Here is a 13,569-nt window from a genome sequence, read left to right as displayed (position 1 = left end):
ACTAATGCAATGCAATGCAATGCAATGCAGCAATGAACTGGAGAATTTGGTGAAGCTGATACAGATATAGATACAATTCCTCCCCAAAAGATGAGATGAGATAGGCTCATCAGAATTGTACAGTACCACCAACAATGTAACCATGTTTTAAGGTATGTATGTACATCCATACATGGTTATAACTAGAGGGGAGAACATGGGCAGTTTCGCGGTATTGGTATCACGGGGACGCCGTTGATCCCTGGGTACTCTTGGATCCGGTTCCGAGGGGAGGGGAGGGTGTGTGCGATGTGATATCTCATCTTTTCTCCCTCTCTTGGTGAATTGGTTGATTCCGACAACATGGTGACGAGACGAGGCTCCCATGCTTGGCTCGTTACTTGGTGCCACAGGCTTGACTACCCGGGATCCTTGAGTGAGTCTAGCTTGGCTCTACTCGATCCACGAGGGTTCTCAGTCTCTCATCTCGTCTGATGATCGGCTCTTGTCAAGCTAGAATCGTCATCATCGTCGTCGTGACTGAACTGAACTGAACTTGAAACCATTCTCTTTCGTCAATCATCGGTCATATCCTTTGCCGAAGTTCAGCTCCAATTCGTTGTCTGAACAATTCAAACAATGTCTCAGACCATCCCGAAGCGGCGTTCCGTTTCTCGCAAGTTAGAGTCTATGCACGTCTGATGCAGAAAGGGCTTATCCGTTAGCACTGCTGCGTTACCATTGCTACTGGTAAAAAGCAAAAGTTCTTTGATGTTCAGGGTCCTCTTTCGAGCCCAATGAACCCAATCTGTCCCGCGTTATAGCACTAAGTGGCCCTATTTGAGCGATCTATCCTACTGTAACCTCAGCGTTCCCAATTCGAGAGCTTCACCAAGTCGATCATCATGTAACAGGCGGGGTGAGGTGTGTGTGGTGTAATTTACCAGACCAGGCAACACTTATCGTATCCCCTGTCCATTATAATATAATCCTCGTCGCGGCAAGGTAACCTAACGTAAATGAATGGGGAAGCGGTCGAGACGGTTGTAGTTGGTGAACCGAAGAAGCTATGCCCAACATGGTACGACCTCTGGCTGGAATTGGTCCGGATTGAACGGTTAGATTCCCGCCAGCTTTGACAGGCCCGCAGAGGCAAAGGCAAAAGAACAACTGAAGTGAAGCTACCGTAGGATTTGAGGACGAGGACAGGGACAAGGCTGGCCTCGCTCGGCGCTTTTGAGTTGGACTTGAACGAGAACCAAGGCGGGGATGGCACAGATCGCCAAAGAGCTCTTGTTGAGTTGACATTCGGTCAACCAAGTTTGTTAGAGTTGGAGAGGATCACAGTCGAGAATCAATTCATGTCGCATTCGACATGCTTCAATTGTCAAGCACGTGTCGTTGTTGTTACAACGCTAGAACGCTATTATGTATGTATGTTCAGCGAGTCAGTTATCGACCCCAATACTCATCTGCCGAGGCATTTATTCTCTCAAGAGTCAATGGATTTGTTGTCTCATTTCATCTTGTCTCTCGTCTCGCCTTACTTTTGGTGCCTCAATTCAGATGCCCCCTCCAAGTAGAGTAGAGTAGGGCCGTGTTGCGTCCGGGGTGCTGCAACGGTCAGGATGAGGCGTTTCTAGCGCCGGCATGTCTCTCTCTTCTGCTTCCTGGAACTTCAGAGTCGCACCAATCAATCTAGGGGACAATTGACCCAGCGATCCATTGTAAAGTAAGCATACGAAGCCAAGGAACGGGGCCTCGAAGGTGATTGTGATAGATAACAAATATTTGTACTTTTGGTTGTTGTTACTGCTATGTACTCCGTATGTGAGATCAATACGCACAATAGCCTGAAGCCAGTCTCAATCTCGTGGCTTAGCTGAAATGACGGACTAAACCTGGCTGCAGTTAGCATAGAATGCAAGTCAATTGTATGTGTGATACGATAGGGTCAATCAATAACCGCTGTGCTATACTCTGCAGTGCGATGTGATAGACGTACAGCCTATAGGGCCTCATCACTTTTTGCCTCCCATTGCTGTAGCTTACATGATATTCCATCAGTCATGCATATGCCTCATCTCCACACCGGAGAGGCGCAATTGCTGTATGTAATCGAGGCACAACAGAGCATGCACACGTAATGCAACTGGCGGAGCATCCATCCATCGTGTTGAGTAGATAGGCACATGTACATGTCTCGATCGAGCATCATGTTTGTGACATGACACTACCAGAGTCAACTGAACTGGTTTGACTCGCCTTCAAGGATGATGCTTCCAGTGTTTGAATCGCACGGCAGCCGATATCTTTCCCCATGTGTCAGATGACGTGATGCTGCTACTGAAACAAACGAGAGTTGGGATATCCTGGCTGATCATTGAAGAACCCGTACCCAAACTGACTCGGAATTCCCACGAGGATTCTCAGCATCAAGAAAGGAAAAGATCCGAGGTGGGGTATCTAGCTCTTCTCTGTCTCCATCCCCATCTCCAACTGCCAAGCATTCGATACGACGCAATGCGATGTGATGCAGGGAAATCCTCTCTTACCTGAGGCCATTCCCGCCTTTTCCCATGTTCCCCAGTTTATCAAACTCATGGGGAAATGCCACCTCATTCTCTCTTTGGTCTGCTTGACTCCTCTCTGTCGATCCCTCCCTCCGCCATCAGAGTCACTCATATCATATCATATCCCCTCAGTTCAAACTTCACATGCACACGGTGGCATTGAGAAAGTGACACCTCCCCTGCATCCACACATCAATGCAGGAACCCGACCTGGCATGCACCAATGAGCTCAATATTTGTCTGTTAGTCCAACATTGTCTCATTCTCTTACCCCGGGGGGGGGAACGCGCTTGACGCGTACAGGCGCGGGGATTCTTTTGGATCATGATTCCTCCACCGCAAGAGTCCTTCGTGTCATGGCAGCAACTGCATCAAGACAAGACTTAGCGTGCATTGTCCAGCTGCGAGGCCGTTGGATGTCTTGACAGTAGAACGGTCCGCGCGTCTCCCTTGCGTCTCTGGTAAAGATACCCCACGTGGAGACACAACCGTCAGTCGCAAAAAGGAATAAATATGCGTACAGCATGGTATAGCACAAAATCCTTGCACCTTGCCATTTTGCACATGGCCCTGGCCGTCTTACAGTAGCGATGTAGCATTGAAGAGTCACACTGGTCGGTGCGTTCCTCCGTAGAACCTTGATCCTGGTGTTGATAATGGTGCTCAACAGTCCAGTGAGTGTTGTAGGTTCTGGAGATTGTATGTAAGGGAGTCAGTGACAGGTAACTGGATTGGATGATCATGACTGACACTTGCAGATCAATATAGAGTCATCGCCAATCGGTCCTGATGGTAATCGGGGTTGCGATCGTCAGATTGACCGACTCAGAAGCATTCTTTTGCGTAATTATGCACTGTGACAAGGGAAATTTGGATTCGCAGTCATCGTCACCTTGCAACCAAGGTACGCTCCTACTGTACTCCTCATAGAATGGTCAGCAGTACTCCATACATCGTATGACAGCAATTACATCAATCATACGCTGTGTCGTGCACTCTAATTGTTCCTTGACCGTTTTTCTTTGAGTGCAACACCACGAGCCGACAAAGTTCGGGCGTTGTATCCAATACTCCAGGGTAGTTAATGGCTGAGTGACAACCATTCTCATTTGTCAATTTGGAAAGAGAATTTCGAGTATTGCTGCGACGTCGAAGACCAAAACTCGAAAGATTTGCTCATGATACATCGCGATGATTTCACTGCGTACAGGATCAAGTATGTGGCGGAGAGCTTCCAAGACTGTAATTTCAGGACTGATCGTGATGATCATCAACGTGACGGCTCCAAGATCCAAGACTCTTACCGAGGGGACGAGGCCCAGTAGAGCGGTTAGACTAAAAGCCCAACTCGGGACATTTTTCACCTGAAAATTACGGTACAACATATGAGAGGCTGTACAGAGCAACATCGTCTGGGGTTGGATCCACTTGGGCGACGAGCATCGGCCATAAAATCGATGCTATTGCCAATCTTGCCCCAAAGTTGCTGTGCGGGGATTGCTTTGAAGACAATTGCTAAGCACAGCGAGAGTCGATCATGGTGAGCTTTCAAAAGTCACCGAATCTCGGAACGTAGCTCGGGTAGTCAACATCTACGCCCGCTCTGATACAGGCGCGTGCAGAGACAGCTTCATAGCCCGGTCCAGAAAGTTCCTCAAACGTTTTGTGAGCCTTCATGACTGGTCAACTAAGTTCACAATACTATGATATTCCAACATCACCTCATTATGAACTGATACCAGTCTTAAGGTGCCCGAGCCAAACTCGAAGGAGCTTGGCTTTCTGAGTGTAGCTTCCGAACAGCCCATCTCATTTCGGGAAATTTAAGCAGGGAACTTTCAGCACCAGAGCTGCCTCTTTCTTATCCTTAGCTAACAACCTCCAACAGTCTGGGTAGGCCGGTAGGATCGACGCATTGCATACAGAGTATTATGGTGTGTGTTGAGGCGGGAAGAATTCCGCTTTCTTCGTACGATACTTTGTAACGTGGTTCTTGACTCTCAAACGCTGGCCGACTTTTCGCGTCTTTCCGGTCGGTCACGCTACTGCCGGAACTCGAAGGCGTCAACTATCCGAGCTGTCGATCACAACAATATGCCGGTCAAGCTCCGTAGGCGACATCGGCAGTTGATCAGACATCACTTTCCTCATCACCTTGAATCTGGGTACAAGACCCGATCCAATCAAGCTTCTGTTGTACTCGTCCCGCGTACCACGTTCGGGTTGTGGGTTTCTCTATGATTGCATCGGAAAGGATCCTTGTGTGCTCGGACAGCAGATGGTACTGTTAAAAGCAAGAGGGTTGATCTTGCGATATCACAGACAGAAGTCAAAGAAACGCTTGTGCTTTTGAGGCAGCTCGCACGGGACGATGAGCCGGCTGGGGGTTTCATGGGTATAAACTGGTATCCGTGCGTCGTAAAGTTTCCCATTAACATCCAACACACTTGCTACGAACATAGAGAATCTCATAAGCGTATATTATCCCAGCAAGTGGATCCACGAGGTGATAGCGTCAGGTCGAACCATGAAAATCCGGTGTTGTAAAGCATCAAGGCGTACATAGTTAACCGTTTGATCAGCCTCAAATCTTCAGCAAGGTAGACCTCGTTTAGTGGCCCTAGGAACTTCTCCCCGGCCGTCCATGTCTTGGAACCAAATGGCACGAGGCGCGGTAATTCCAAAATGTCTTAGAACTGCCAAGAAGACTGTATCGTACCAGGTTACTGGTCTCTATTCAGCATTAGTGCTCGTGCCAGCTTCCTGATAGTGTGAGTAGATTGTGATAAAAATATTACGACCAAGAAATGCTGCGTTGGCTCCATTACCAATGCGGGAGTTTTGCCTCTAAGTATCAGTGAAGTCTTGTCAACTGGCACGGTCCTCTTCTTCTTCTTTGCTCGGTTCACAACTCTAAATCCAAGTTGCTCCAATCTCTATGTGTCGTCTCGTATTGATCAGATAGGCGCAGCGTGAAAGCCACATCTCTAGCGAGCTGGCGAAAGCTATTTTGGTCAACGTCGCAGCCTATTCGCGTGGCATTTTCCCAGTTCGATCTTGATGACGATCACGACAGGACCCTAAAAGGGCAAACCTGGACATCAGATTGACGATCAAGCGCCACGGGCGGCGCCTCCAGTTTCAGGTACCATCATCAGATCCATCCAATGGGAGTCATTCCCGACTTTTAGATTGACAATCCGCATTTCTGGTGGCGCGCTACAGTATAAGCTAGGTTGCCGTTGAAGTGGGTAGAATAGCAAACTCGACAGATGCTGTTGCTCTTCTTCAATTGCAGTGGCCTCTCCATTCACCCCCGAATTTGGCAATCCCATCCAAGATCAAAATCAAAGATGGACCTGTTGGTGGGGCATCAATCTGTTCTCATCTTGATGACAACTAGATCTGTGCCGGCCGCCCCGAGCCTTAGCCTCCCGAGCAACAAATCGTAACATGGCGTTAGGTCTAGATTCTCAGCTTGAGCCTCTCAGATTCAGTTGACTTCGATCCTCCAAAACCTCTTCTGTCCGTTGCGGTTCAACGTTTCCGAACTAACGTACGTATGCTAGCAGACAATGCCACAAGCGAGCACCCACTACTGCTTTCCAAATAAGCTAAACAGCATGACGTATCCTTAGTCTTGTACAATTGCTTTTGTTGTCTCGTCACCGGAGTGATTTTTTCACCCTCTTAGGCTAATCCTGATGTGTGTGTGATCTGTAGGTGGTGGGAACCATTTCAAAAGCGGTCCAATCTCTTCGTATGAGTGAGAGGCGGCCCGGCGCGGGATGAAACAACCCGTAGCTGTTTACCGTCTTTAAGTTATCTTGACAAACAGGACAACGTTTTGATTGATGTGTCGATCAGTGTGAGAATGAATGGTTAGCGCAAAGCTCCAAACGTATTCCTTGTGTTGGGAGATGATTGTGCAGCTAGCTCGATTGGTGAACCGCAACTAGCAAACTTTCGTCTCTTCCAGCAAAAGTAAATGCCGGAGGCCAACGCTCAAACCACTAACCACACGGCCCTTCTCGTACCATGATTACAGCAGCCGTATAGCAATCGAGGTCCTCGGACTTCGGACAGAGCGTGGTTCATTGGCCAAAGTCGGGATCTCGTAAGGGAAAATAAAAAGTACACTGAATAATCAGACAATTCGTGTTACTCAGTTCCGCCAGGCCCGCAAGTAACCCTAGATCGTAGGTAGCAGGCAGGGGCTCTCTCAACGTTGCATTGGGACCCAGAAGTCCTCGATCTACTCCATAACACAGCATTTCCATCCAGGTGGATGCTTCTTACTCCAAACGGCATATCTTTGCTGTTCCGGCGGTCCGGTAACTCAAGAAGCCGTGGGATTCAGACAGAGGGAAAATGGCCCTGGTCGAAAAGTTTTCCCGTACCAGAAAGCTCTCAACTTGCAGCTTGCATATTCGACTCCAAAAGTGAGACACGGAATATGCATAAAGATGCAGCACTGTGGAACCCTTTTGCAGCAGCGCAGGAAGCTACTATGTAGAGGCAAGAACTTTTTTGATCAAACTTCGTAGCAGAGGTTGATGGCTTGTGTGTCATTTGTACGGTAGCCGTGCTGGGTCTGGAAGAAACGATCGTCCAAACCGGAAGCAAAATGTTCGTTACAATTTCATGTCTCAAAAGAGATCCATCAACGGAACAGCACGGAGGCTGTTGACCGGGCATACATAGGTGACGATTGTCAAGTGGAGACGACGTCGACCAGACAGTATCCTTGTATCTTGTGTGGCTTTCCTTGGGAAGCAAACTTCTCTTGACAACGTTTGTTGTTGCACCTGTTACACGTTCAACCAACCTGCCAACGAGCACCCCGGGGCAAACATAATGCGAGTTGGTGATGTGGATGAAGTTTGCCTCGGCTGGAAGCAGTTGATGGCGATAACGTGATCTCGACCTGCTGCAAGGAGTCTGGAGATGCTGACGTTGAGGTGCAAGGTTGCGAGACATGACCCCCGGCTGTTTAACTTTGTATTTCTAATATCGTGGCCAACTGCTTTGACCCTAGAATATGCACTTCGGGTTCGGGAGGAGCAGAGGCGCGAAGGTGCTGTAATAGTAGTCGATGTTCGTATAGATCGAGCTATCGAACTTTGTGACTAGTATATGTTCAAGAGCTAATGGGTTCAGAGAGCAGCCAGAAAGTAAGTTGTCGCGGGGTTACCAAGTTCCCGATAAGCCGTTGGCATTTTGGATATTTGATCACAGCAGTTGGTCGTCTCATAAATTAGTGGCACAAAATTCATAAAGTTCCGATGTGCGGTGTGGGCGCCTCATACGAAGATCGTTTTATTCATCATAGTTGATGTGAACAACTGTTTGCTATGGTTTCGGCATTGTGCCGAAGTGCCAAGTCGCCGACAGTTGAATAGTCCCATAGTGTAACCCTTTAAAACGGGTGCCACTGCTTTGAATCAGCAGGTCATAACGGCTGTGACTGCGGGGTGTTGCTAATAAAGCATGGATGGTTGATCCATACGTAAGGGCGGATTGTGTACCGTGAGAAGTATATTGAAGGGATGTTGATGGTGTCGTGTGTCCTTTGAGGGCCAACAAGACGTGTAAGATTCTTTCTTGTGGACGAAGGAAGAGAATGTAGCTCGCAAACCAAGACCATATTGGTAAGGTTACAGTCGGGAACGTCAGTAATTGATTAACGTGGGCGGCTGAGGCTAGAGGCAAGGCTGACATTAGATTGTTTGCAGTAGAATAGCAATAGGGTTCAATGACGCCTGCAAATTAAAGACCTGAGCGAGATTGTATTGGTGGGAGCGCGAACGCCCATCCTAAGCCGCGATTGACAGTGGTAAATCGTCCATTAATTAGCAATTGATCGCGTCGTTGTTGTAATCTGCAACCCAGCCGGTATAGCAGGGACGGATATGAACAGGGGTAAAGCCGTCGTTGGTACCGGGGAGGCTTCGCGGAAGCAGGGGTCGTGTACCAGGTGCCAGGGATCAGGCAGCCCTCCCCCTGGCCTGGCAGTTCTGGCAGCTAGCGGTAGGAGGTCCCCTGGCAGAATGCTCGAAAGGGGTTTGATGTCACTAGGAGCTGTGTCTAGCTAAGGTAGCGTGAAGATGAGGGCCCAAGGGCTTTGAGCTGAAGCGGCAGAGAATGGGCAGAAAAGAGGCAAAAAAGCAATGAATGGAACTGAGACCATGCGGTGACCTTGACCTAGACCTTGACCTTGAAGGTGATGCCAATGATCTTCCTTCGGCCCGTCGAACAATGGAGGCTTAGGGGAATCAGGGTCGATTGTTGATCTGTGCTGGGGCTATTGGCCACGAGAGACAAAGTTTGAGGAGGTTCTGTGCTGTGCAGTATTGGATGAACCACTGGGCACAGATCGCTGGATGCCATCACCTCCAATGATGGATGAGACTCGTCGCTAGGTAACAGTTTCCTAGGTGAGCCAAGTCAATTTACGAGAACTGAAGCTCTAAGGTAAGGTATCGAGGCGACATTGGATGAAAAGTGAGGCTTAGTCAGGAGCCAAATATCCGGTGCAAGCGCCTCCAGGAGGTTCTTGCTCCGTTAACTCAAATGACTGGCAGATTTGGTGACATCTCCAAAGAAGGTGCCAACTGGTAGTCATTGCGCTCCTCCCATTTGTCCTGGCCCAAAATGATTCCCAATTCGTCGATATCTAATCACCGGAGTTGGGCACACAATCTGGAGTCTGAGGTCCCGTCGGCATGGGCCCTGCATTAGGCGCTGAAGAACTACTGTACGGAGTAGCTCCAGAAGAGTTATCTATCGCTCGCTTATGGTGATGGTGATGGCATCAACTCAGTAAAACACGAACGTTAAACGCCACATCATGTGGTTTTAACGGTTGTCCGCGGGGTTTCGGAGCATCTAGAGTCATGGCTCGAAACGCCAGATCGAAGTTATTATTCTTCAATGGCGCCGCCCCAAACGAACCCGATTCAATTTACCGACCCATACGTGTGAGCCTCTAAGCAGTATTGAAGTCTAACTTAAGTATCGAGCACAGCCATCGAATTTCGGGTTTTCACTCAAATGAGCAATGCCACTCTTGGAGCAGCTCTGTAACAATGTTTCCTTGATTCTGAGCCAGAACCCTGTTCCTTTCCAGAAGATGATCAGCGACTAGAGGATGACGAAAGCATGACAAGAAAACCCTCATTTAAAGAGCTGAGGGCAGATCGCGTTCGAGAGAGGCCAGCTTGGTGAGATGAAAGAACGCAGAGAGCGCTTAAGTTTAGCTCCAGCGTCACCGAACTCCTGGAAACATTCCGCCTCTAGAAGGAAAGAAGAAAGGGGGCGCAACGTCTTCCAGCGCCCAGCGTCTACGCCATTGATCAACCACGAGAGCGCCGTCGTGCTAACTTTTGCGCCGAGTGGCAGACTAATTTGGAGCCGGCTCTTTAGATGAAGCAATTGGTGCCAGCCTTGGTGGCATCTAGACGCTCGATGGCGTGGAAGCGCGGGCACGGGGTGTAAATGACGATCCAGCAAGACGGGGAAATTCGATTTTTAGGGGAAACGTTATCTGGCCGTTTTGCTTGCTTGTGATGTCCGAGGTGGTGTGACCGAGGTTAATACTGTAAGCTTCTATTGGTTTCATATTGTTTACTGGAGAGGAATTCAATATTGCTGATCCTTTGGTAGTCTTTACGATCTATTGATTGTCTAGCATTGGGGCGACATCGGACACTGGTAAGAGCCTGCGGAGACTGCATGCTGTCAGACGGAAGGAATTGTGCGGCTTCGGTCATGTCATCGATGGTAAGCAGGGTCCCAGCTTGTTTGATCGACTTGGTCAATGCTGTGCGCAAGTTCATGAGGCGGGGAGTCGGTGACAGCAATAGCTTGCGGCTGAGTCGTCTCGTGGTGAGAGACGACATCATGGATGGAAAAAAAAGGGGACTGATGAGCAGGTTCCACAAAATCTTGATCGAGCCCACACGGCAATTGCTTGAGTCTCCATGATGTTCAAGGAATGGCATCGTCCCGGGTGGTTGACTCTCACCAGGCCCTGGGCTGTCAGGCGGGAACTCGTGATGGATAGTCATGGATGGCTTTGGCTTTGGCTTTGGCTTTGGTCATGGAGCGGCCGGACGGCAGACCGCATCGCATCGATCAGTCCGTGGCTCCGTTGTGGTGCTGAAGCGAGACGCAGGAGAATGCATTGGTTTACCCATCTTGCATATAGTCTGCAGGCCGCAAGGTCAGGAACGAGGAAGCTAGGGCACGACTAGTAAACGAGGCACCGGCGAGTCTCTTTCTCTGTCCCTCTGATTTTTTGTACTGCGGCGCCCTTTGCGCTACCATCTCAGCCATGAATTACCCCTTGATGAGAGGGCTTTAAGCCCGCTTTTGCTATCAGCTACCCGGCACTTCCATCATCAACACCACCTTTTGTCTCTCATGACAGCTGACAGTATCTACAAATTAAATTATGTACAGATTAGGAAAAATGATAGGCCAGACCAAGTCTGGGGTGGTGGCGGAAAAGTTATCGATCATCGTTCAATAGACACAAAGTGCATCTTGGTTAATCTACGAATATGTGATGGCTAAAAATACCGATCGTATGTGGCATCCAATCCGATAACTTGTCACGTAAAGTACAAGATGAAGCTAGGAATAGTTCATGTGATGAGACTACCACCAAGCAGCCCGCCAGACTCTGTCACAGAAAGTATACATTTCTCTTTTCCTGACTCAAAAAATGCTCGCTCAAAAAAGGGCCGCTATGTGATGTGGGCATTCCACCGGTTCTCCTGCGAGGCCATCCATTTACGAGTATCCTAAAGTTCTGTGCATGCATGCATGAGAGAGGAGAGGCGACGAGAGGAGACGTACGTTGTGAGTGGGACTAAAGCCGTTGATCTCTGAAGTCTACTGGAAGTCTGGTACCGAGTTTATCGTGTTTTTACTTTGAGGGGAATTTTATCGTGTGGTTTTTTGAAACCGTGTTTTCTAGCTGCTTTGGTGCCTTTGGTCGTGCACAAAGTACCAGTATGATATGACACCTATATATTTACGCAGACACACACATTTTCGAAGTCCAGAGTGCTCTTGTGATTGATTCTCCCTTCTTGCTGAGGGATGATTCAAGACAGAAACCCCCATTGGCAATGATGACTCTGATGGTTTCCGTAGCGCAGAAAATGGTCGCATTCTCCCACGTAACTAAACATCCCGTGTTTCTGTCTGTCCTTGAGAGCTTCACCCAAGTACTGCCGGATACCTGGGTCTTGACATCGGCTCGGAAGCCTTAGCTACGGTACCCAGACAACAGGGGACGAGAGCTTCTTCAGCCGGGAGGCCCCCAAACCCCTGGGACCAGACGGACTCCACTGAACTGCTAAGGTCGGGTTTTGGTGAGGTTAGGTCACCTTTGGTTAGGTCAGGTTAGGTTGAAGAGAAGAAGAGAGAGAGAGAGCCCCGCTGAGACCGGGCACAATCCCTCCCGTGGACACTGCACTGAGCGCCACTCTTTTTTTTTTCTCTCTGACCTTGAGAGCCAGCCTCCCTGCTACCTTTTGGTTGCCCCCTGGTCGTTTCACTGTCTCTCTCTCTCTCTCTCGGACTTGGGGGCGTGGGGTTATCTTCCCGCGTACCTTGCCCTGGTCAATCACCCTCGCACTCAATCCAACAGTCAAGTTCAATTCAACTGTTGACCATGGATGGGAGTCCACTCCGACCCGTACGCTATCTCCTCCACCCCCTGGAACTTGGAACTCCTACTTGGGACAGGCCAGGACCCCCTGGACTGGGAGAGAGAGGCGGTTCCACCTCACTGACGAAAGACGTGGGTGTGTGTGTGGTGGCCACCAGGAACTGCAGAGCACGGAGCAAGAGAGAGTGAGAACAAGACTCCCATCCGTCGAAAACGACTACTACCAGGGTCGTCGACTAACTTAAGTCAAGGTGATAATACCACGGCATTCCCCAAACCCAACATAGACGGTGTTCTTGTTCCCATCTCTTCCCCTCGACTCGACTCGACTCGACTTTATACCATTTACATTATTCCTCGTACTCAAATCTCCTCTCCATCTCATTGTTTTGTGTTTTGTGTGTTCGTGGGTTTGGTGTACGGTCTGGTCTATTTTCACTTTTACGACTTGCTTCTACTATTGGATCACCAACGTCAACAACATCATCAACAACAACAACAGCACTCTACCACAACCAAAATAAATCGTCATCACGTAATCTGATACCTTCGTTGGACCGTTGAGCTCTCGAACGTTGCAGCTTCTCCACCCCTGTCGCTCAATCTCATCCGCAGCATTCCATCCAACGCGAACTCGACGAATGACCTGACATCCAGTCAGCACAACCAGACAACGATCTACCGACGACTAATAACGATTAATTGCAATTGGTCAATTTGGATTGGAGTGATCACATCAACCTCATCACTCGGTGTTGATAAGTAAAGGTAAGCAAGAGGAAGAGCCAAGAAAGAGAGTCGAAGGCGTCGGTGGCAGATTTGTTTGCGTTATCTACACACTCTATTCGACACAGCACAGCACAGCACAGCACAGCACAACATCGTTCTATATTTGTCTTATTTCTCCCCACAACCACGCAGGTACTGTACGTCGGCTGCAATGCACAGACGGGCTTGAGGCATACAGGCTATGCACATGGGCGGATCGTGCCGCAGACAGACATGATATATCAGGACTGGACCATACATGCAATGCACTATTCAGGCGAGACAAGTCACGAGCTGTTGGGTTGGGCTGGGTCCAAGAGATGATTGTTGAATGACTTGACATGGGGCGATAAGAGCATGGGCAATGCAATGCAAAGCAAAGCAACAGAAAATATGGGCACCTCGCGAGAGACCGTTCAAGGTGGACGTTGAATGAGGCGGGTGTGCTTGCTTTTTTGGTGCCTGGGGGTTCACAGAAGAACAGCGTCTTTTTTTTACGCCCTGAAGCCCCCTCTAAAACGTCTTTTGCTAGGTACCTTGCGTGGCCTCTACAGCTACGCCTTGCAG

At 49.1% G+C, this 13,569-nt stretch overlaps 1 protein-coding gene across 1 annotated transcript; it reads left to right on the top strand.

Moving 5' to 3' along the window:
* Positions 1-3,208: 3,208 nt before the first annotated feature.
* On the top strand, positions 3,209-3,877 carry FPRO_11092 (uncharacterized protein; the record flags this gene model as incomplete). Its single annotated transcript, XM_031232126.1, has 3 exons — positions 3,209-3,226; positions 3,321-3,456; positions 3,678-3,877. The coding sequence occupies 3 exons, from the start codon at positions 3,209-3,211 to the stop codon at positions 3,875-3,877; spliced, it is 354 nt and encodes a 117-aa protein (XP_031082095.1).
* Positions 3,878-13,569: the final 9,692 nt, after the last annotated feature.

This window comes from Fusarium proliferatum (genome assembly GCF_900067095.1).
Source record: "Fusarium proliferatum ET1 genome assembly, contig: FPRO_scaffold005, whole genome shotgun sequence".
NCBI lineage: Eukaryota > Fungi > Ascomycota > Sordariomycetes > Hypocreales > Nectriaceae > Fusarium > Fusarium proliferatum.
The sequence above is the reverse complement of the archived record's forward strand: the minus strand, read 5'-3'. Positions and strand labels throughout refer to the sequence as shown.